At 38.6% G+C, this 24,035-nt stretch overlaps 1 protein-coding gene across 1 annotated transcript in view; it reads right to left on the reverse strand.

The window, feature by feature from the left end:
• Nucleotides 1-24,035, reverse strand: part of taok3.L (TAO kinase 3 L homeolog) — a gene marked incomplete in the record, with an annotated part of 127,043 nt that overhangs the window by 13,578 nt on the left and 89,430 nt on the right. The window contains 1 exon segment of the mRNA NM_001093474.1: nucleotides 5,067-5,195. Within this exon segment, the coding sequence (NP_001086943.1) occupies nucleotides 5,067-5,195 (129 nt within the window).

The raw sequence follows: 24,035 nt of genomic DNA on the forward strand, positions 1-24,035 counted from the left end.
AATTAATCACTTTGAACTTTCTGGATAAGGAATGTTAGATATTAGACAGGTTCTCGATAGTTTTGAACATTACAGATTTTAGGTGCTGTTTTTATCTACAATCTATTTGCATAAGCATAACTGGGAAGCTATTGGTTTTTATGTGATAAGATTTCTGCCAATTATCTGCTCTTTGTAGCACAGACAGCAACTGAGAAAATTCAAAAAAACATCTCAGGCCAATCACCACGTGACATTAACCTAAGGGCTTTTTCAAATGATCGGCTTTAAACTGAAGCCGCTGCAACTGTGGCTTGAGGCTCTGGTACAAAGGTGGTAAGAATTTAAAAAAACCAAAAAACTGATAGCTACTGCTTTTTCTTTTTTTAAGATGAAAACTTAAAAAATACATATTCATCAATGAATTCCCAAAAGTGACCAACATTTCTAAAATTTAAGTTTTCTAAGCTAAACATTACACATATTTTTCTGAAAGAATGATTATATTCTGGTGAATATGACAACAAACCAATCTCTTGTGGTACTTACTTACAGTATATGGTGGCCACACATTTTCACAGTGCTTTACAGAATCCCTGCCCAGTGGAGATTACAATCTAAAAGGTCCCCATCACATACACACACTACAATCAATTTAACAAGCAGCCAATTAACATGCCTGTATGTTTTTAGGAGAAACCCAGAGTTCCTGGAGGAAATCCATGCAGACATTGGGAGACAAACTCATTGCAGTGCCCTGGCTTGAATCTAACTCAGGACCCCAATGCTGCAAGAAAGAAGCAGTGCTACCCACTGTGCACTGACTGACTCTCTCTCTGTTTTAAAGATAGAAACTTGAGAGAATTGCATTTACCTTACTCTGGCAAGCAGGCCCAAAAACAAGTTTACAGTTTATGGAATAAAACTTTCAAAGTCTACAAACTCCGTCTGCCTTGCTACCTGATATACCATTAAATTAAACCCAGAAATGTAGTCGTCACTAGACCTGTATTGGAGAGACAAAACCATGAGGCTTCAGCTACATCTGGAATAAGATATTTACTCCTAACACAAGGAGGCAGATTTATGAAGTGTCGAATTGAAAAGTCAAGTTTTTTTTTTTTTTTTTAAATCTTTATGGCCAAAACTGTCAAATTTGACTAGGGAATTATCCAAACTCAAATCGAATTTTTTTTTTAAAAAAACAAAAAATTCTAATTTGATTTTTGAGATTTTTAAGAATTCGAATTTGACTATTCGCCAGCTGAAACCTGCCGAATTCATGAATAAGTCAACGGGGAGGTCCAGTGACCAATTTGGAGATGTTTGTAGCCCGACATTCGAGATTTTTTAGGAAAAAAACCTTGAATCGAGTTTGGTCGAATTTGAATTGAATTAAATTTGAGGTTTCGGGTCGTCCAAATTTTGCATATTCAATCTTTAATAAATTACCCCCAATTGAATTTCAAGTAAAATCGAATTCATGCGAGTTAAAAAAAAAACTCACTACTTTTAGCTGTATATTCATAGATACACACAAACATATAAATAAGAATATAAGAAATGACAGATATTTGCACTATTTTTCTAAGTAAAGTAGATTTATACGTTTGCAATCCAAGAAGGCCACAATAACTTTGGAAAGTAAAGATTGCTGTATGAGAAACTGAAAGAGTTCCAGTACCAGGTACTGTAAAATTATGGAAATAAAAAAGCAACTGTTGAGGCAGCAAACCTTAAGAGATGATATGAAACAGCACATTGAACTTCATTCATGCTGTGTTATTAACAAATAAAAAGTATAGAAATAAGAAATCTCATGTCCAAAGAAGGGTTACACATCTGGCAAATTAAACAAACTTGAGTGGTAGCTCAGAAGCAGAGATGGTGTTATCGTCTAACGGTAAAATGAGCCATCACTTCAGAGTAGCTGACAATGAAAGTATTCAGGGGGAACTTGGAAGCAATCTTAAAACAAAGAAATACTGCCAGTAATATGCGATACACCAAGGAGACTGCATTAACATTTCTTAATAAATGCATACATTAAGGACTGTTTTAGGATGGAGGCAGCTTGGCTTTAGTGTGGAGAATTATTAGCTGACTGAAGATTTTAATAAGTGGAAGGCTAAGAGCTCACAAAAATGCTATATCTCGCAGATGCATTTTCCATACCGAAATCAATTTTGACGTAGTCTTTCTGTGTTGTGTAGCTTCACAAGACACAGAAATACGGAGCAGAGTTGTTGACCTACGTAGCAAAGAGCTTGCAAATTACCATTAAAATGTAACACCAATGAACAAAAGGAAACTATAATCATGTATCTAAACTAAAGGTCCGCAAAAAGAAAGGAAAAGCCCGCAATGAGGCTTAGCATTAAGTCAGTGTACTTTAAAGGACCAATAACAGAAAAAAATTAAAAAAAAAAATGTTTGTATACCTGAAAAAGCATTTCTCTCCTAAAGGGCAGGCACAAGTCACATGACCAGGGGCAGCTGGGAAATTGACAAAATGTCTAGCCCCATGTCAGATTTCAAAATTGAATATAAAAAAATCTGTTTGCTCTTTGGAGAAATGGATTTCAGTGCAGAATTCTGCTGGAGTAGCACTATTAACTGATGCGTTTTGAAAAAAACATGTTTTCCGATGACAGTATCCCTTCAATAAAGGCTGTGTGATTTTAAAGTTTAATTTGTCTTGGTGGGTTTTTTTGTGGTATACGAACGAATTTTTAAAAAACTAATTTAAAAAGATGTTACTGGTCCTTAAAGCACATGTCTGCATTACCCAACAGTTAGGTCAGTAAAACGTTGGACAACTACCACAATTTTAAATGAAACAACTCAGATGCAGTTGAACTGCAGACTTTCAGCTTTAATTCAGTGGGTTGAACAAAATGATTGCATAAAAATGCAACTAAAGCCTTTTTTTTAACACATTTCATTTCAGGGGCTCAAAAGCAATTGGACAATTGACTCAAAGGCTAATTAATGGGCAGGTGTGGGCAATTCATTCATTATGAATGTAACTATCATTAACTGTACCTATAACAGTGAAGATCATAGCCTCTGAAGTTAGAGCAGCTAGTTACATTTCCGTTTGTCCATTCCTCAAGAGTTGACATCATGTAGACTCTGGCCATCACATGAAACAAAGTAACCGCGCTATTTTGCACCAGGGTACTAGGAGTATGGAGACAGGGGTGCCGCGACCTGCCTGATAAAGGGTGGTCGCGGCAGGCAGATTTGGAAGAAAGATCTGGCAGGGATCTGGGCCCACAAGTGCCAGGGGCCCGCCGGGTTTTTTCCCGGTGCCCCGCTGGCCTAGTCCGACCCTGTATGGAGATGTATGGAGCTACAATAGATAATTCAGGGTCTAAATTCCACACTAATAAAGGGCTATTGATAAGAGCAACCATATGAAAAAGCACAGGGATCCTAGTATACTTCTGGTTAGGGTTTTCACTTTTCATTTACTAAATGCTAAAGACTAGTGAAATTATGGAAGGAATCAGAAATGTGCAAATGGCCCAAACAGTGCTAGAATGATACAAAGAATGGAGAAATACCATTAGTATGGGTAAAACTGAATAGATTTTCAGGGCAGGATCAACAGGAGGGCATTAGCATTACCCAACTTACATTAATGAATCCAATATATGACACAAGTTGTGCCGATTCAGTGACTACACATCTAAACAGAAGTCTTTCAACTCAACTCAAAGACGTAGGCTACAAATGCTACACAGCTTGCTAGCAGAGAAGGCCTATGCCTCCGGTAGCTCCGAATCTTGTATACCAATTCACAGCACATGCTATGGGTTGCTGTCAGATGCCTGAGCTTAGAGACCATTCTGCATTTAAAATGTAATAAATATGGCCTGTAAAATTAGCTTTTATGACAAATAAACCTCATTTTAATGCTTGATGGTTTCCAACACCTAAGCTATGCAGCCCAAGCAACACAGAGCATGTGCAGGGTCATTGATACTAAAAAGACAACGAACAAGATCCAAGATGGCAGGCTTCCATGGACAACTTTTAAAGCCTGGAGCAATTAGGGCAGCTGAATTTTTTGCATGACTCAACAAGCTCAGCATTTTTAGCCATTGTTATTCAGTGCTGAGCAAATAATAAAAACTGGCCTCTTCAGCACCCCTCCGTGGCTTGACAACTTCCAGGATGACGGTATACACCCTAACGCTTAAGTCAAACACAGCGTTGGAAAACCGCAGCCCAAAAAACAGCTAACCCACCTGTCTCTGATCACATGGGGAAGATTTTGGGCTGTAGCAAGTGGTTATATGTTAGTATAAAAAAAAACATTTTTCAAGACAATTGGCAACTCACAACATTAAAATCATCAAGTGCATATCATTTACTCCTCCTCTGGCTCTAGCTCTTCCATCTTGCTGCTGCATACACTTTTCTAGAGCTACAGTATGCCAAGCACCAGGTGATATCCAGCAGTCTGAATTTTGCCTCCATCAGCAAACTCATACCTGCATGTCCTCCATAAGGTCTATGTTTTTCAAATAATTCCTGATCCATGCTCCAATCCAAGTACCTTAAACTACTTTTAATTCACATAACCTTAATTTCTTACAATTTAAGGTAAAAAAAATAGCAAATTTTAACAAAATATATTAAAACCTAACTGATGCAAAAGCTGTGGGAAAGTGAAAATCAGTGGAGGGCTAAAACTGAATTATAATACAAAACTATGCATTCCAAGCTAAATTCTTCATGATACACACTTGATGATTTTAATTTGTATATTACACACCAATAGAGAAAGCTGTAGTAAATGAATCAATTAAGCATACATACAATACAAATGTTTCAAGTTAAAACATGCAGTTTCCAAACTTGGGGTGTAAGGGCCAAAAGTGAAGTAAAGCAGTAGACGTTTCACAATTCTGCAACTGTGTAATATGATATTGTAAACAACATGTTACAGAGAACAATCCGAGGAAATTAAATGAATCAAGCATAGCCAAGTGGCTGTTTTCCTGTTGTTGAATTGTGCCCTTATTATGTTAGCTCACACTGCCATTTGTGGGTAGCACAGCCATAATTAAACATGCCTCTTTAATCTTTTCCTTGCAAATCTTGTACTGTTTCTTCTGACTTTCTAAGAAGGATGTCAAGTCTTTCTTTTGTTGGGCTATAATCTGTTGCTGAAATCTCCTTTCATCCGCTGCAGCCACCTTTGCCTGTTAAGAACAAAGAAAAAACATAGGATATGACTAATTATGAAAGGTTTTTCTTTAGTTCAATATAAAATCATTAAACTCACATATTATATTCAGGTAAATATTGCTAATAGCATTTTATTAAGAATGATACATTTATCATAAAAACATTACAAACATTGTATTATTGAGAAATAATGGTTTCATGGATCAATTCTTAAAAAGAATGGTTACACAAAAGACCAACAGACATTTAAAAGGATAAAAGGTTTCACACTGGTTTTGAGACTATAACACTTGAAAGCATCAATGTACCATGGAATTCACCAAGATGCTTCTGCAGGTTTCAACAGTAATTTTTCCCTAAATTAAATTTAAAAAAAACTTGCTGGGCTTTAGTATGATTAATAGAAAACAAATTAAGTACAAAGGCTAATGTCTTGTCAGTTGGTTAAGCCCAAACAACCACTGTGCAAGCTTCTTGCCAATACAAGCCAACTTTTCACAACAGAGACGACACATTTCACTGTGATTTATAAACTATGGTATACAAACATATTCCTCAAGTGCTGGAATTCAGTTCTATAAACATGCACCCATATTGTATTGTATTTAATAAAATTTGAATTATAAATGGCTATTAATCATCCATGCCAGTTGTGTTTACGGTGATACTGACACATTACAGGTTTTTACAGGAATGTGTCACTATTCTCACATGACTTTCAATTCCAGCTTCATATTCCACAGGATCATAACTTGCCAAGCTATAAAGCTGTAAATATATTGTGCCCGCACACGTTTTAAGGAAAAGCTTTTCGAAACAAATTTATCAAGTTATTAACCCACCTTGGCTTTTCACCTATTTTGTTACATTCCAACCTGTAATTTAAATGTTTCTTAATCTTATTTTATGTGATGGATCTGCACAAAATAGTCTAAGTTGGTGAAGTGAAATGAGAAAAATATATATAAAAATTAAAAAAAAACTGAAAATTGGCATGTGCATATGTATTCACCCCCTTTGCCTAGGGTTGCCACCTTTTAAAAAAAAAAAAATTACCGGCCATGGTGGGGAGCGGAAAAGAAAGGGGTGGGCGTGACAGAAAGGGGTGGAGCTGATGAGGGGTGCACCATCACAAAAGGGGCGGGCCATGGGGAGTAGTGGCGCAAGAGGGGCGTGGCCACCACCCGAAGCCAACAAAACTGTACGTTTTCATTGGCGGGCAGGGGATTTTGTAAATGGTATTACAAATTACCGGCAGCTACATTACCGGTAAATTTGTAATCCCGGCCCCGGCTCTGGCCGGTGTTTTACCGGCTAGGCCGGTAAAATACCGGCCGGGTGGCAACCCTACCTTTGCCATGAAGCCCCTAAAAAATTCTGGTGCAACCAATTACTTTCAAAAGTCACATAATTAGCGAAATGTAGTCCACCTGTGTGCAATCAAAAGTGTTGCATGATCTGTCAGTATAAACACAGCTTTTCTGGTACCACAACAAACCTGCCAAGAGAGGGCCGCCCACCAAAGACCAAGGAGGGCATTAATCAGAGAGGCAGCACAGAGACCAAAGGTAACACTGAAGGCAGTGGCGGAACTACAGGGGGAGCAGGGGTGTGATTGGACCAGGGCCCGGACCCGCTCAGGGCCCCCGGCAGCTCACACACCGCTGAAGCCGTACGGAGAGGGATCCTGGCTGTTCGTCCCACAACAGGGCCCGTCCCCGCTAGTTACATTTTTGCTTGAAAGAGTTGCAGAGTTCCACAGCAGAGACTGGCATATCTGTCCATAGGACCACAATTAACTGTACACTCCATAGAGCTGGGCTTTATGGAAGAGGGGCCAGAAAAAAGCCATTACTTAAAGGGATCCTGTCATCGGAAAACATGTTTTTTTTCAAAACGTATCAGTTAATAGTGCTACTCCAGCAGAATTCTTCACTGAAATTCATTTCTCAAAAGAGAAATCAGATTTTTGTATATTCAATTTTGAAATCTGACATTGGGCTAGACATTTCCCAGCTGCCCCCAGTCATGTGACTTGTGCCTGCACTCTAGGAGAGAAATGCTTTCTGGCAGGCTGCTGTTTTTCCCTTCTCAATGTAACTGAATGTGTCTCAGTGGGACATGGGTTTTTACTATTGAGTGCTGTTCTTAGATCTACCAGGCACCTGTTATCTTGTATTAGGGAGCTACTATCTGGTTACCTTCCTATTGTTCTTTTGTTTGGCTGCTGGGGAGAAAAAAGGGAGGGGGGTAATATCACTCTAACTTGCAGTACAGCAGTAAAGAGTGATTGAAGTTTATCAGAGCACAAGTCACATGACTTGGGGCAGCTGGGAAATTGACAATTAGGGATGGGCGAATTATTATTAATAAAATGCGCATCAAAAACATTTTGCCGCGCAACAAATTTTTTTTGACGCCCATAGACTTTACTGGGCGACGGCCACAATTCGCCAGCAGTGATTTTTTGACGAAACGGCTCAAATTCGACCCATCCCTATTGACAATATGTCTAGCCCCATCTCAGATTTCAAAATTGAATATAAAAAAATCTGTTTGATCTTTTGAGAAATGGATGGATTTCAGTGCAGTATTCTGCTGGTGCAGCACTATTAACCGATTCATTTTGAAAAAAAAATTTCCATGACAGTATCCCTTTAAAGTTAAAAATAAGAAGGCACGTTTTGAGTTTCCCAAAAGTATGGTGGAAGGTGCTCTGGTCAAATGAGGAAAATGCTATGTCTGGTGCAAACCCAACACATCCCATCTCCCCAAGAACGCCATCGCCATAGTAAAACATAATGGTGGCAGCATCATGCTGTGGTGATGTTTTTCAGCAGCAGGGACTAGGAAACTGGTCCGAGTTGAGGGAAAGATGGATGGTGCTAAATACAGGGATATTCTTGAGCAAAACCTGTGACAGTCTGCCTGTGATTTGAGACTGGGACGGAGGTTCACCTTCCAGTAGGACAATCACCTGAAGCACACTGCTAAAGAAACACTTGAGTGGTTTAAGGGGAAACATTTGACTTGGCCATTCCAATACATTTAAAGTCCAGACCTCAATCCAATTGAGAATCTGTGGTCAGACTTGAAGATGCTGTTCACGAACAAAAACCATCCAACATGGAGCTGGAGCAGTTTTGCCTTGAGGAATGGGCAAAAATCCCAGTGGCAAGTTCATAGAGACTTATCCAAAGCGACCTGCAGCTGTAATTGCCACAAAAGGTGGTTCTACAAAGTACTGACTGAAGATTTCTGTTATTTTTGTGTTGTTTGCTTCACACAAAAAAAAATCTTCAAAGTTGTAGCGTGTTCTGTAAATAGGGTTGCCACCTTTTCCGGAAAAAAATACCGGCCTTTCTATATATTTATCTTTGTTCCCTATTAATAACAACATTGGGATCAACCATAATTTTTACCGGCCAGGTGGCAACCCTATTAGTGCTGCAAACTCTCAAACAATCCGTTTTAATTCCAGGTTGCGAGGCAACAAAACATGAAAAACCCCAAGGGGGTTTAGACTTTTGTATATTAACACACAAAAATAAAAAAAATTAAATTTCTTAATACAAAGAAACGCTGTTAATATAGTTCATATAGCGTGAAAACATAACTGATTTTGAAAGCGATGTAGCCGCCAATCACACCAATACCAAACATGGATAGTTTTATGAAGGTTGCTGTATTGTATAGATATAAAATCCACAGTAGTACAAACTTTTTTCAGAGCACTGTATAGAAATAAGGATACTTTGGACTGCAAATAGACATCCCACTGACTTTTCACTCGTTATTTAACACAAAAGCCACATATATGGCATGCTGTTGGGTGCAAGGACAAGATTCCAACATATAAATGCAATATTTAAAAAAAAACAATATCCTGGCACTGAAGATTTTATGTGCAACGGAGTCTGATTCGCATTGAAGTACTTATGCAATTGTCTGTATTTTTAATGCACCAGGCAATATTCCATTAGATGCAACACAATTGTGATGGAATTGTGGGGAAAAAAACAAGCAAACTTGTGGTACACAAAACACTGTTATACTGCTTGTGATTTATGTGCCACAAAAGTAAGCTCTCATAAACATGTATAAATTTTTATAAATTAGATTCTAAGAAACTAAAAATAGGCAAACCGCATAGAAACCCCTTAATATGAATAGAGCACACTAATTTAAATGGCTGACACACACGTGTAACGAGCACTCGCCGGCAATCCCTACTCCTCCGGCGTCTTCCTCAAAATGGCGGCGCCCAGGGGAGCCACGTGGGCTGTCAGACGCCAGTGCCATTCCGGCACAGTGTGATTACACCAGCATCAAAACGTGCGGCGTCAATGCGCAACGTCTGCGTGTGAAAAGTCGCTATAAAAGGATGCCAGAGGCCTGGATCATTGCCGATTATAGGTTCTACTACTCTGTGTTCCTAGGTGTGATTTCTGACTGAACTCTTGATCTTTGACCTATTGACTGAATCTTGAACTTGAAACCTTGCCGCCTGAACTGACCCTATGCCTGGAATGACGACTCTTCTGCCTAACCCTTTTGTACCACAAACTGTGTTATTTATACATTGCTTCCTCCTTGGTCCGCACTGCAAACTGCGCCTTCAGGCCCTGACATAACGTGAAAAAAAACCACACATTTGTTTTATGCCAAATGTTGAAAGGTACCGTAGTAGTTTTGCCCACGTCAAGGGGCAAGTTGAATTATATAGTTGAATTATATACGACACCCCTCAACCAATTCCAGTCACACTTTCTCCCAGGCCCCACTTAGGAGGGTTTGCTGTACAATAGTTACACAGCTGTGTTTGCAAAGGGTAAAGAGATCCAGGGAAATCCCTGGGGAAAATATTAAAGAATTATCACAGAAACTTAAGAAATGTTAACGCAAGAGAGACAGGGTTATTTTGAGAGGGGAACCACAATTCAGTTTTTATTTTTTTACTTTAAACCCCTTAAAGGAGAAATCAACCTGTTCTGAAAAAAACCAGTACCCCCCGCCCCCCAGGTAAACCCCACAGGTTTTTTTCAGAACAGATTGATTTCTCCTTTAAGCCAGCTTGTAGATGCTATGGTGTCTGCCACTTAAAGAGTTACAAGATTCTTGTCACACATCCAAAGTGCTAAAACCAACACTTTGCTTTCCTATGATATACAGTTATACATTTAACAGTTTATGAAGATGGATGCATTTCTCACCACAAACAAGCCATCAAGGAGGTAATTCTTGAAACCAACAATTGAACCAACCAACAGCAATGCAGCAATTTTTACCGTGGCTTGTGGAAATTTAAAAGAATGGGCTTGGAAGTGGGACAAAGTCACCATAGAAGAAGACGGAAGAACTCTTTATCGCAGCTCTTCAGGCTTATTTATTCCCTGTCCCCACCACCAGTATCACTGCTTCAACAGCCAAGGCCAAAGAATGGCCAAAAAGGGGGCCAGGGGGAGGGAAGTTATTCATTTTAGATAAGATTAGTATCAGGAAGGCTTGAAATGTGTCTGTTATCACTTCAAGGAAAAACAATAGAACTAAAAAACACACGGATGCCCATTCATGAACTGTTGCAGTTTCTGGATACAAATTTTAGAGTTAAGGGCAGAGACACACGGGAAGATTTGTGGAGATTTAGTCACCTGGCGACTAATCGCCTCTTCTTCGGACCATTAATCTCTGCCCTTAAGGATCTTAAAGATATGGTACTGGAGAGAAAATGAAGACTATGACGGTCGTATGTGATGAGAAAAAGGCAATCTGCACCCTGTTCATAAGCACTGATGGACACAGCATCTGACTGCTAGTGTTCATAGGCCAACACTATGAGCACTAGGGTTGCCACATTTCCTATACTGGCCAGGGCCTTGGGAATTGGGTGGTCGCGTCAACTGGGGGTGGGGCTACAGGGGGAGGGGAAACAGGAAGGTTAGGAAGAAAAAAGGTGGATTGGATAGGAAAAATATTAGGGAAAATGGGAGGAGTGGGTAGGGAAATGGGCGGTCTTGGCATGGGAATGGGCAGGCCTGTAGTTAAAAGGGTAGATTGGCAGTGGAGAGGGTAAAGGGAGGGATTTATTATTAAAATTTAATACTGTATTGGCGATTTACCAGCTAGGCTGGTCAAATAACAGCCATGTGGGAAACCTAGCGAGCATTGACAGACACATACTGCGCCTAACAAAGCTTTATGAACAGGGTACGGATTGACAGCCTAAAAAGCATTGAAACAAGATAGAGCTAAAGTAACACAATATGCATACATTAGTAAACATGTAATTTTTCCCAGATAGTCCAAAAAAAAAAAATCACACCTTATACTCCTAACACCTCCAAATACACCAAGAAGTTATGAGGGTGGTAGCATCACGTTGTGGGGCTACTTTACTGAAGCAAGAACTGGGATTTTTTTTAACAGATGAATTAATGAAGATCAAGAAATGCCAGGGGCAACACAGTTGGAAGTCACACAAAAACTACTTCTAGAAAAGTAATTCATGGGAAGTCAGAGTTACTTCAAGTTTTAATAAAATGTGATGGCCATACTGACTAATGTCACAGTGTTTACTGCTAAAACAAGGACCCACTCAAAGACTGAAAACTAGTTGCGTTATCATGAAAAAGGAGGCATAAACAATAATAAATAATATTTGGCTCTCTCAGGTCATATCATTTGCAGTTTGAACCAACCACATGATAGTACCATCCATGAAAAAATACTCGTGTAAAAATATTTTGATTAAGACTTTTCCCGTTTTCTATACTAATGCCACAGCATTCTTTGAGGTCAGTTTTTGTCCATGAATCTTATCATTTGCTTGAAAGATTTCATCTTCTACTGCCACAAGGTTTTGTTTCAAACTTTACACATGCACATAAATGTGACTATTTGACTATTTTAGCAGTTTAATTTTTTTTTAGTTGGTTAACGAAAAAAAAAAATTCAAACCTACCCAGCCAACTCCTAGGAAATTATTATAGAGCCTTATTAAAATATGCAATCTTATGCCTGACAACATAGTATGTTAAAAATGCCAAGCATAAACTCAGTAGAAAAAGCCAGAGAAAAATAAATCATTTATATACAGGAAAATGCCTGACCTAAAAGGATGAAAGACAGTCTGTCCTGTAAGGAAGTAAATGAAAATGAAAACAACTTCTCTCAGGTATATGGCAATCAGTCAAGAGGACTTTGCTTTCTGCTAACTGGATGTGGTGTTTCACTAGAATAGTGTACAAAATAATATGATATTTTTGATTTTCAAAAACAACAAATGAAAAAGATTGTCCAGGTCAAATCATACAGGAGCGTATAGAATTGGTACATGAGGTACAGCACTAAATAATGAGATGGGAATGATAAATCACCTAAAATAAGTTTGAGTAAAATGTTCCAAAAGTGGAGGTAATCATAATATAGTATCTGAAAGGAAAAGGAAAACTAAAATAGCTTAAGTTGGGGTAGCTGGAAAATCCAAATCATACCAGGGGTCTCATATTTTATCAAATTTAGCAGGTGAGTTTAAACAGAGTAACCACATTATTAATTGTAGCCATGCCTTAATAAAGGATGGGGATCATAGAATAATAGTATTTGTAATCAAAGTGTGGTATACTTAAGTAGTAGTAACACTGTCTAGGATGCCAAATAGCCACCACATCCACTTTGTTCTCTACAATCTGCAAGATAAACCTTAAAATAGCTAAGGGCTTAATTGCTAGGGCAAATAAAATTGGATATAATATACAGTCCGGACTTGTGCCTAGAGGCTTACCTAGACCATGCCCCCTGTCCCCACTCACAACCATGGGGTTTGCCTCTTCTACAGTTACGCCACTGCTTGTGCCCCTCTCGAGTGAGAACAAGGAACAGGTAAATCTCCTGGCCCTAATTGGGGCTGTGGGGCTCTTACATAGGGGTTGGCAAGATTTCTCACCGATAGTCCCATTCCACAAAAGCTTTAGTTAAATCCAAGAGAGCCAGTCTCTCAATGGGAGATTTTGGCATTGTTGAGAAGTCTGCCAAGTCTGGGTAAATAAGGTCTGTGACCACCTGTTGGGCCTACTGGTGAGGATTTTGTCCAAAATGTTTGCATCTGTATTGAGGAGTGACATGGCACAATACAATAAGAAACATAAGTGTATTTGTCTGGTTATGAAATTAATATGATCAGCGCCTCTGAAATATTGGATTAAAAGAATTCTTAAGCCTCCTAAACTAGAGGGCTTGATTCCTTAGCATGGCCCTATCTATACTGCCCCTACAAAAATAGGGTGTAGGGAATAACTTTTTGAAACGGGTTCAAGCACTTTATGATAACCTGACAGCAAAAATCCACATTGGGCCATATTCCTGTCTCATTTAGTACTGAAAGGGGGACAGCAGACTCCTTACTCTGGACACAGGTAAAACAAAGACCATTTATCTCTAGCCCCACCTTGCAGAACTCTCTTAGGGTTTGGGATACTAACACAGACCCTATACACGATATATTTAATTAACTCTTCCATAACCCTTAATTCATTCCAGGGCTCGAGAGTAATTTGTTTCAATGGTGGAGTAACCAGAATATACTTGTGTGAGAAACTTACTTACTGCAAGAGGTCCAGCTACTCTACTTATAGATCTTACAATTTTCTGGAAGCAGAGCAGCTATTACATTTTGCTACACAATGTTGGCATCAACATACTCCAGATGCTGCAGGCCAGACCTTTTTTGAGAAATGGTCCATGGATGGGGTTATCACATTCCTATATAGACATATTAGCTCCCCTAAACAATTATTAGACTTGCGATATATTCAGTCATGGGAGAAAGAACAGATACAGAATGGGGCAAATTATGGGAGAATCTATGGAGAAACTCAAAAAACACAATATTACTTGAATTGGGCTATACAGTCCTTTTCCATTGGTATCTTACACCTAGTAGACTAGAAGTCATGTATCCTGATCTTAGAAACAGCTGCTCTAGAGGATGCTCTACACCAGGGACCATGGCCCATATATGGTGGTGCTGCCCCAGAGCATCTAAAAACTGGATACATGTGTATAACTGGATATTTGCAGTATTGAATGTTGAAGGGATACTGTCATGGGAAAAAAACATTTTTCAAAATGAATCAGTTAATAGTGCTGCTCCAGCAGAATTCTGCACTGAAATCTATTTCTCAAAAGAGCAAACAGATTTTTTTATATTAATTTTTGAAATCTGACATGGGGCTAGGCATTTTGTCAATTTCCCAGCTGCCCCTGGTCATGTGACGTGTGCCTGCACTTTAAGAGAGAAATGCTTTCTGGCAGGCTGCTGTTTTTCCTTCTCCATGTAACTGAATGTGTCTCAGTGGGACATGGGTTTTTACTATTGAGTGCTGTTCTTAGGCTAAGGCCACACTAGGCGATAGCGCCGCGATTTGACTAGCGGCGACTTTTAAGCCGCAATCGCTGGGGAAACTTTTGCGCTGGCGTCTATGGGGAATCGCGAGCGTAAAAACACACGCGGCGATCTTTTTTCTATTGTCGCTCGAAATCGCCTAGCGAGGCAATTTCGAGCGACAGTAGAGAAAAGATCGCAGCGTGTGTTTTTACGCTCGCGATTCCCCATAGACGCCAGCGCAAAAGTTTCCCCAGCGATTGCGGCTTAAAAGTCGCGGCGAAAAGTCGCCGCGAGTCAAATCGCGGCGCTATCGCCTAGTGTGGCCTTAGCCTTAGATCTACCAGGCAGCTGTTATCTTGTGTTAGGGAGCTGTTATCTGGTTACCTTCCCATTGTTCTTTTGTTTGGATGCGGGGGGAAAGGGAGGGGGTGATATCACTCCAACTTGCAGTACAGCAGTAAAGAGTGATTGAAGTTTATCAGAGCACAAGTCACATGACATGGGGCAGCTGGGAAATTGACAATATGTCTACATGTCAGATTTCAAAACTGAATATAATATAAAAAAATCTTTTTGCTCTTTTGAGAAGTGGCTTTCAGTACAGAATTCTGCTGGAGCAGCACTATTAACTGATTCATTTTGAAAAAAAAATGTTTTTTCCCATGACAGTATCCCTTTAACTTACAAAAAATCCATATGAAGTGTTAATGGGAGCACAGCCACAAAACACAAGAAAAAAAAAAGGCACAAAAAAAGATAATCAACCAAATATTTTTAGCTGCTAGACAAGTTTTAGTGAGATCTTGGAAGTCTCCTTCCATAAACTATAATCTACTTAAACCCAAAATTGATTGGATATTTGTAAATTAAAAGCTGACCAGCGTTATTTCTTAAAGTATGGCAGCCCTGGACAGACTACGGATTTGGAGGAACTCTCCTCTCACTTACTATCACTCTAAATACTGGGAAGTAGAACTGAACCTTTATAAATTTATTGTTTACAGATGTTTAGAAAATGTGATTAAGCCCACTTTCCCTTTTTTTTTATACATGTTTTTATTTTCTGTTTCAAATTGATATGTTCTCATACTATATGTTTTACTGTTGGAACTGGATTTTTTGGTATCACTATCTGAGTGAACGGCAACGCTCGACAAAATGCGGTCATGTTTTTATATGTATGATTACTGAAACATTTTCAGTATCACTATATTCACATACTATACAATGTTGTAAACTACTTTATTGATTAAAATAATAAAAACATTGTTTAAAAAAAAAAAAAATTGTTAACCATGAAACAAAAATGACAATGGACGCTGGAATTTGAATACACAAAGGCCACAAAAATGTAGTAATGTCATAAATAAACAGATTTTTTTTTTTACTCACTACATTTAAATGGCCTTTGTGTATTTCTCGAGTGCCAATTGACTTTTTACATAGCATCAATGCATGCACGATCACGTGGTGAAAGAAATAGGAATAGTATTTAATTATTGAGTTTGTTGGGCCCTGAAGTAATTTGTGTGTGAAGTAAGTTGTGTGATGGTGGAGTATAGTTTCTTGTAAAAAAAGACAAATGCTGTATAATGGGTTTGTGGTGAGAGTTCCATCCTTTCAGTGGATGCATGCAGGTCTGGGAGTCAAAATAGGCCCTGCCATTTCAATTACACAGAGGCCCAAACAGCCCCCTAGCAGCCCACTATATGGTAACTTTCTATGGAACCATACAGCAGCCCCTCTGGCATTTGCCACAACCCACAGATTGCCAGTCCGGGCCTGGATGCATGAGACTGTTGTGAATGTCAAGTTAGTGAGGATTTGATAGATAAGCAAATTTTGTTTCCTTTTTAGACCATATGTTTCATTTGGTAGCGTAAGGCCTTCCTATTTAGGACTAACACTCCTATGAGAGTTATGATCCGCTAGGAGCCTTTCATAGGTGTCAAGGGCTTTGTATGTGGCTGCCTTCTGCCACCAGGAGGTTCCTCTTTGCCTATTTTACTTGTTCTTTGGACATGTCCCTAGCATGGAAAATTGATTCTGCAAGTGCTCCTCACATTACTGTATCCCAATTAATAGTAAATATATGCTGCAAATATAATAAATTCTGTAACAATGGTGCCACCTGCTGGTCAGTTTTCCGACTGTTACACAGTCAGGGAGAGAGAAAGAAAGCTATATGTTCTGCAGATGTTGTTCTGTTCAGGGAAAATACATCAGAAGCCTCAAATAACTTTGCTCGTGTTGTTCCTCAGCAAACTAAGAACACAAGCGTGATCTTTTTTTCTTCTGGTGACTGAATCACAAACTAACCACCGGGGCACTTTTGTTACAAAGTTCATTAAATAAGCAAAATACATTTGTATTCATATCTTGGAATCTTCAAAAAAATATTGTAAAATACAAACATGCTTATAGTACTCTTATTTTACTCCCACCTTCAGTTTACTATTAGTTTATTGCAGAGGCTTACATTCACTTTAAAGTCCCATAAGAAAGGAGTATGCAGTAAATGGAAGAATCCTTATTTTATTCGCTTGAATGTCAATTTAGCAACACCCCTACATAAACTGCATATACAATAAAACCCCCAATTTTACTTTTTACAGGAACAGGCATTGGTTTTAAACTATTCCCACAAAGGCAATCCATTTTTTTTTCTATAAGCCCAAACTTTTGTGGAAGCTGTAGAAATTGTGGTTGTTCTAATACATTAATTTAAACAATAAAAAAAAACAATGATTTACGAACTAGAACATGCTTATTCAACATCTATTTTTATGATGTGTTTCTCCCTTGTCTTTAAAGGAGAACTAAACTCAAAATTATTATTATTAAAATTCCATATTTTATATACTGAACTAATTGCACCAGCCTAAAGTTTCAGCTTGTCAATAGCAGCAATGATCCAGGATGTCAAACTTGTCACAGGGGGGGGGGGGGGGGGGGTCACCATCTTGGAAAGTGTCTGCAACCTTCACATGATCAGTAGACTCTGAGCAGCTGTTGAGAAGATAAGCTTAGGGGTTGTGGCAAATTATCAAGCAGTAAATGAGGTTGGCCTTATATTGTGACATTTATATTCTATGTGTACTGTATATTGTCAGTCCCTAAGCTCAGTAAGTGACAGCAGCACAGAGCATGTGCAGTGAATCAGCAGACAAGAAGAGGGGGAGCTACTGGGGAATCTTTGGATGCAGTCCGCACAATAAACGAGCAGGTAACACTGCAATTTGAATGCCTGTGTGCCGATCCTTTTCTGTTCTATAACATATGTGAGGCTGCCGGATCCTTTGGGATTGTGCACGGGGCTGATCTGGTGAAGGGGTGTGCATCGGTTCCTTCTACTTTGGTGAATCTTTGGATGGACATCTTCCCTGCTAAAGGGATGTGGTTGCCTTGGGCTGGTACAAAAGCCCAAAACAATAAAAATACAACATTTCTAGCTACTTCTTTAGTTAAACTTTACTTTTAAAAAAAAAAAAAAAAAAAACGGTAAATAAGTGCTGGAGTAAGACGTGTTCTAGATCTTCAGGCTCTGCTCATTAACCTCACGGGACCTCAATGAGCATCAGTGTAGTCACTTTTCACGATTCAACATATATTTTCCGCTTGTATACATATTCATTTACTTGTCCCTCTGTGTTCACACAATGAAGTTATTACATTAGACACTGCCTTCAGTTTGGCTTATTTCCAATATTCATTAATCACTTCCTAAGATTCGATGAATATAGCACAATCAGAGCTGAGTGTTACTTTATCATTGGATCTATAACTTTAAATAATCCTCAGGTTTAACTTTGCTTATTCTGTATTGCATTTCCAGTGTTTATTGTATACATGCACACAACTACACACAGACACAGCCTACAACTTATCCTTTCATATTACATCAATATCAAATATACGTATAGGATCTGTTATCCGGAAACCCGTTATCCCGAAAGCTCCAAATAATGGGATGGCCATCTCCCATAAAACTTCATTTTAATCAATCAAATAATTCATTTAAAAAAAAAATAATAATTTCCTTTTTCGCTGTAATAATAAAACAGTACCTTATACTTGATCCAAACTAATATATAATCAATCCTTATTGGAGCCAAACTACCCTATTGGGTTTAATAAATATTGAACATTTTTTTTAGTAGATTTTGAGTTATGGTGATCCAAATAAAGATCCATTATCTGAAAAATCCCCAAGTCCAGAGCTTTCTGGATAACAGGTCACATAACTGTACTTTCTTTGCTGGCCAGGTACAACCCCAGAAGAAGCTGCACTCACCGGCATCATGACCCATGTTATCAGTGATTGGATGGCTAAAGGAGTACTTAGTAACATTCATGCAAGTGATGCATCTGAAAAGCTACTTAAAGGAACAGTAACACCAAAAAATTAAAGTGTTTTAAAGTAATAATAATATCATGTACTGTTGCCCTGCACTGGTAAAACGGATCAGTTTGCTTCAGAAACACTAAAATAGTTCATATAAACAAGCTGCCATGTAAGTTGGGCCTTTCCTCCTTTGAATGGCTGTCCTCTTTGCTAGACAACAGTTTATATAAACAATACTAGTGTTTCTGAAGCAAATAACAGTTTTACCAGTGCAGAGCAACACTACATTATATTTTTATTGCTTTAATTTTTTATGTTACTGTTCCTTTAATATCATTGTGTGAGAAGGCTACAAAAAGGGTAAACCACAAGGGATGCACCAAATCCTGTACTTGTGATTCAGCGAATCCCACCAGCTTTTGCAATTTATGCAATACGTTTCTATTTTTGCCAAATGAAAAATTGCAAATTAGGGTTGTGGTTTAGTACAAAAGGCATGCAAATCTTTTGTGGCGGATTCGGCAATTGGAAGTATCCAAGTTTTATGGGTTTGGTGCACTGTACATTGTGGGAATTAAAGGGGTTGTTCACCTTCAATGTCCAAATCTTATGAAACCACTAAAAATGCTCTCATTGTGTTAGAAAACCCATTTGCCATCAAAAAAAGTAAAAAGCTGTCCTTTTACTGTCTCTCTGATCAGTTTTCTGAAGGATGGGAGTGGCCTGTTTTAAACCTGCACTTCCTATATGATTACATCATCACTCTCAGGCTTTGCCCTTACTTGGTTCTTATTGGACATTGATACTGCCCTCCCCTTGTAATTCATTGGTTGCTTGTGCACTTGTAAGCAGTCACATAAATTCAAAGGCCATTGTTTAATTTCTCCCTTGCATTGGCTGCTATCTTGTGTGCATTAGTGTCTCACATAGGTAAAAAGATCAGCATATCCCAAATCTAACACATTTTTACTATGCATTAATGGACATATAAACCCTTACCATGTCATTAAATTGGGCACATATTCCCCACATAAAATGCATCATTGTCTCTGTATTTTCCCCTCCATTAGCCCGCACTGTAGTTTTTTCTTGAATGCAAGATCCGCTTCAACCAGGCTGACATTTTCTATGGGCTACATCATTATTTACATTTGTATATCCAGCCACGCCTGATGACCTTGCACAGAAGTTTTGTTTTTTAATGTAACTTTATTAAGTATGTGTAATCCTACATGTAATATCACTCACTCATATGCCTAATCCCACTCATACATGTATTCCCACTCACTCATATGCATAATCCCACTCATTCATGCATGTAAACCCACTCATACATGTAATCCCACTCACTCATATGCATAATCCCACTCATACATGTAATCCCACTCACTCATATGCATAATCCCACACATACATGTAATCCCACTAACTCATATACATAATCCCACATACATGTAATCACACACACCCGTATGCATAATCCCACTCATATGTGTAATCTCAGTACCTTTTACGACAACCTTTATATGCAGAACAGCACCAGACTGTGAAATGTTATGTTTAAAAAGCCTTTATTTCAGTTTTGGGCATCGCTACCTTTTATGCATAATCCCACACATTCATGTAATCACACTCACTCATATGCACAACCCCACTCACTCATATGCATAATCCCACTCATACATGTAATCCCACTCACTCATATGACTAATCCAATATATACATGTAATCCCACTCACATACAAAATCCCACTCATATGTAATCCCACTCACACATTAATATGCATAATTCCACTCACTCATATACATAATACCACTCATATGGATGACCACTCACTCATACATGTAATCCCACTCACACATATGCATAATACCACTTATACATGTAAACCCACTCATGCAGAATCCCACTCATACATATGCATAATCCCACTCACTCCTACATGTAATCCCACTCATGCATAATCCCACTCATGCATGTATTGCCACTCACTCATATGCATAATCTCACTCACTCATATGCATAATCTCACTCACTCATATGCATAATCTCACTCACTCATATGCATAATCTCACTCACTCATATGCATAATCTCACTCACTCATATGCATAATCCCACTCACTCATATGCATAATGCCACTCATGCATGCAGGTATTGCCACTCACTCATGCATGTATTCCCACTCACTCATATATGTATTCCCACTCACTCATATATGTATTCCCACTCACTCATATATGTATTCCCACTCACTCATATATGTATTCCCACTCACTCATATATGTATAATCCCACTCATACAGGTATTCCTACTCACTCATGTAATACCACTAATACATGTAATCCCACACACTCATACATCCTTGTAACTCTATGCAGAGGCAGCAGAAGCCACCAATGCAGAGAGAAGTGCAAATCTGCTCAATAATGTTCCTAGTACATACTTGGCAGATAGAGCCCTTGCCTGCCAGCATATACAGTGTGTGTGCTTGGCAAACAATGTGTTAAAGTACAGGGCTCCACTGAGAACTGCAGGTAGTACGGTATTCTTTGGGGGAAGCAGGTCTTTGCACTTTGCTTTGGAGTGCAGAGATTTGCTGCAATTTTTAGTGCAGAGAAGGATGCAAATGCAAAACACAAAAGTGATCTAACATGTTTTTTGCATGCACAGTACATAATGCTCCTGCAATGTATCTATTGCAAATGCACCAGATTAGAACATGGGGGCACTTGGGAGGAAGAATGAGAATGATGGTGTAGTACCTATCATTACAGGTGTACAAGGCCAGTATATGTAATGGGTAAAGTATATGTGTGCATATTTTATCCTGACAGAGGAAATTAAAACAGTAAGTGGATCAGATGCATGTGGATGTGCATGCTTATTGGGGTTTTTCAGTCGGATTTTACTTACAAGACACTTTTCTCCTTGCCCGCAGGCTATACATAGCAGGTTGGAGGTTATAGTAGAATAACTTGACTATCTTTAGATAATTAAATAATTGAGATGTACAAGCAAATGACGCTGCTAACACTTGCCCATATACCACAATCTCTGGAAGGTAATTTGATACATTTGGGGCGATTTAATTTACGCTCCCCAAAAAGGTCCCTTAGGGCTCTTGCTGATGGGCATTTTATGCGATTTGCAACTGCAAAAATGCATTTTGGGCATTTACATGCATTTTTAAAAGCAACAAATGGCTCTTCCTCAAGCCATTAAACCTGCGCTCCAGTGCATTCAGCCAGTGGAGCACAGATAGAAACACACACAACTCTTACATGGCCCCATACTGACACAGGCCCATGTAAGCAGCAAACACAGAATGTTGCATTCCACCTGCATTCAGAGCTTACATGTCTGTGTCAGTATGGGAAAGAAAATGCGGCATCTTGATTAAACACTCAAAGCTGCACATCAAATGCATAAAAGAATACCCCTGTGTATGAGCCCTAGGAGTGAACTTTCTCTAATTAGAGAATCTGATAAGTCATACTTTTGGTTTGGTATATATATATATATATATATATATATATATATATATATATATATATATATATATATATATATATATATATATATATATATATATATATATATATATATATATATATATATATATATATATATATATAGTATCAGGACCGCCATCAGAAATCGCAGGGCCCCATACAACAACATTTCCTGGGTCCCCTGGGCTGCATCCACCGCAAGCCCCACCTACAGGTCCGCCCTCCCCACCACACAGTAAAAAAAAAAAAAAAATATTGGTGGCTAGGGTTCCCACATGTTCTATGCGAAAAAAAAATTGGTGGCTGTGGCCAGGGCCCCCCCCCCCACATCGAGAAAATTGGTGGCCAGGGCACCTTAAACGTCCATGCCTTCCCGAAGTCAGCAGCTCTCAGAAAGATGGGGGGCCGGCTAATCAAGTTAGTGTGGCGTGGCCAGGCCAGGCCCCCCTTACCCTCAGGGCCCCCTACAACTCTCCCCCCTGTCCCCCTCTGATGGCTGCCCTGTATAGTATAACCCAAACACACAGAGATTTGTTGCCTGTGCTAAATCTATCCTGCCATAAATGCTTTCACGTACCATTTTTGCAGCAATCCAAATAAATCCCAGTAACATTGCCTTCTTTTCCTGATATTAAACTGGATCAACGCTATGATGTTTTGGCAAGGAGAAAACATTTTCATGAGATTTCTTGCCCATAGTAAACATGAACTACAGGTATGGGATGCATAATTCAGAAACCCATAATCCAGAAAGTTCTGAATCACAGAAAGACTCTCACAGACTCCATTCTATCCACATTTTTAAAAATGATTTCCTTTTTCTCTGTAGTAATAAAACAGTAGCTTGTACTTGGGTTTATTTAATGTTTACTTAATTTTCTAGTCGACAAGGTATAAGGATCCAAATTCTGGAAAGATCCACTATCTGGAAAACCCCAGGTCCTGAGCACTCTGGATAATAGGTCCCATACCTGTACCACAACAAATCTCCGAGATGTGTACTCTGGGAATTCTGCTTTTGGTCGATATGCAATATGTAATAGTACCCTACTTTTCAAAACCATAAAAAATCCCTGTAGCTGGTATTGTATGTCGTTTGTGTATAAATGAGATTAAATAGCAATTTTATTAAAAGGAAAATAAAATATCACAGGCTATGGGGACTGATTTCTTACAGAAAACAGGTCAGTTTAAGTACTAGCAGCATTGTGTGCATATAAATGGTATTCTCTGGTACAAGCAAAGGGACAATCATTGATGCACACAGGACATTATCATTGTTTTAAATCAGACAAACACGCAAAATTCACTATTGTCCAACAGGCAGTTCTTCTGCTATTGTCTTTTAATATTATTACTTTATATCCTCATATTTGCACAATTATCAGAAATCCCTTACTGTATGTGAAAAGTGAAAAATACCTCTGCAAAGTCCTTTCCAATTCTCTAATCAAAAAAATAAATAAAATAATATATATATATATATATATATATATATATATATATATATATATATATATATATATACACACACACACACACACCTTCATCGACACAGGTACACAGTAGTTGAAGGTTAATAATAAATCCCAGGGCTGTCTGGTTTT

The sequence above is a fragment of the Xenopus laevis genome, chromosome 1L (assembly GCF_017654675.1).
Source record: "Xenopus laevis strain J_2021 chromosome 1L, Xenopus_laevis_v10.1, whole genome shotgun sequence".
In the NCBI taxonomy this organism is placed as follows: Eukaryota; Metazoa; Chordata; class Amphibia; order Anura; family Pipidae; genus Xenopus; species Xenopus laevis.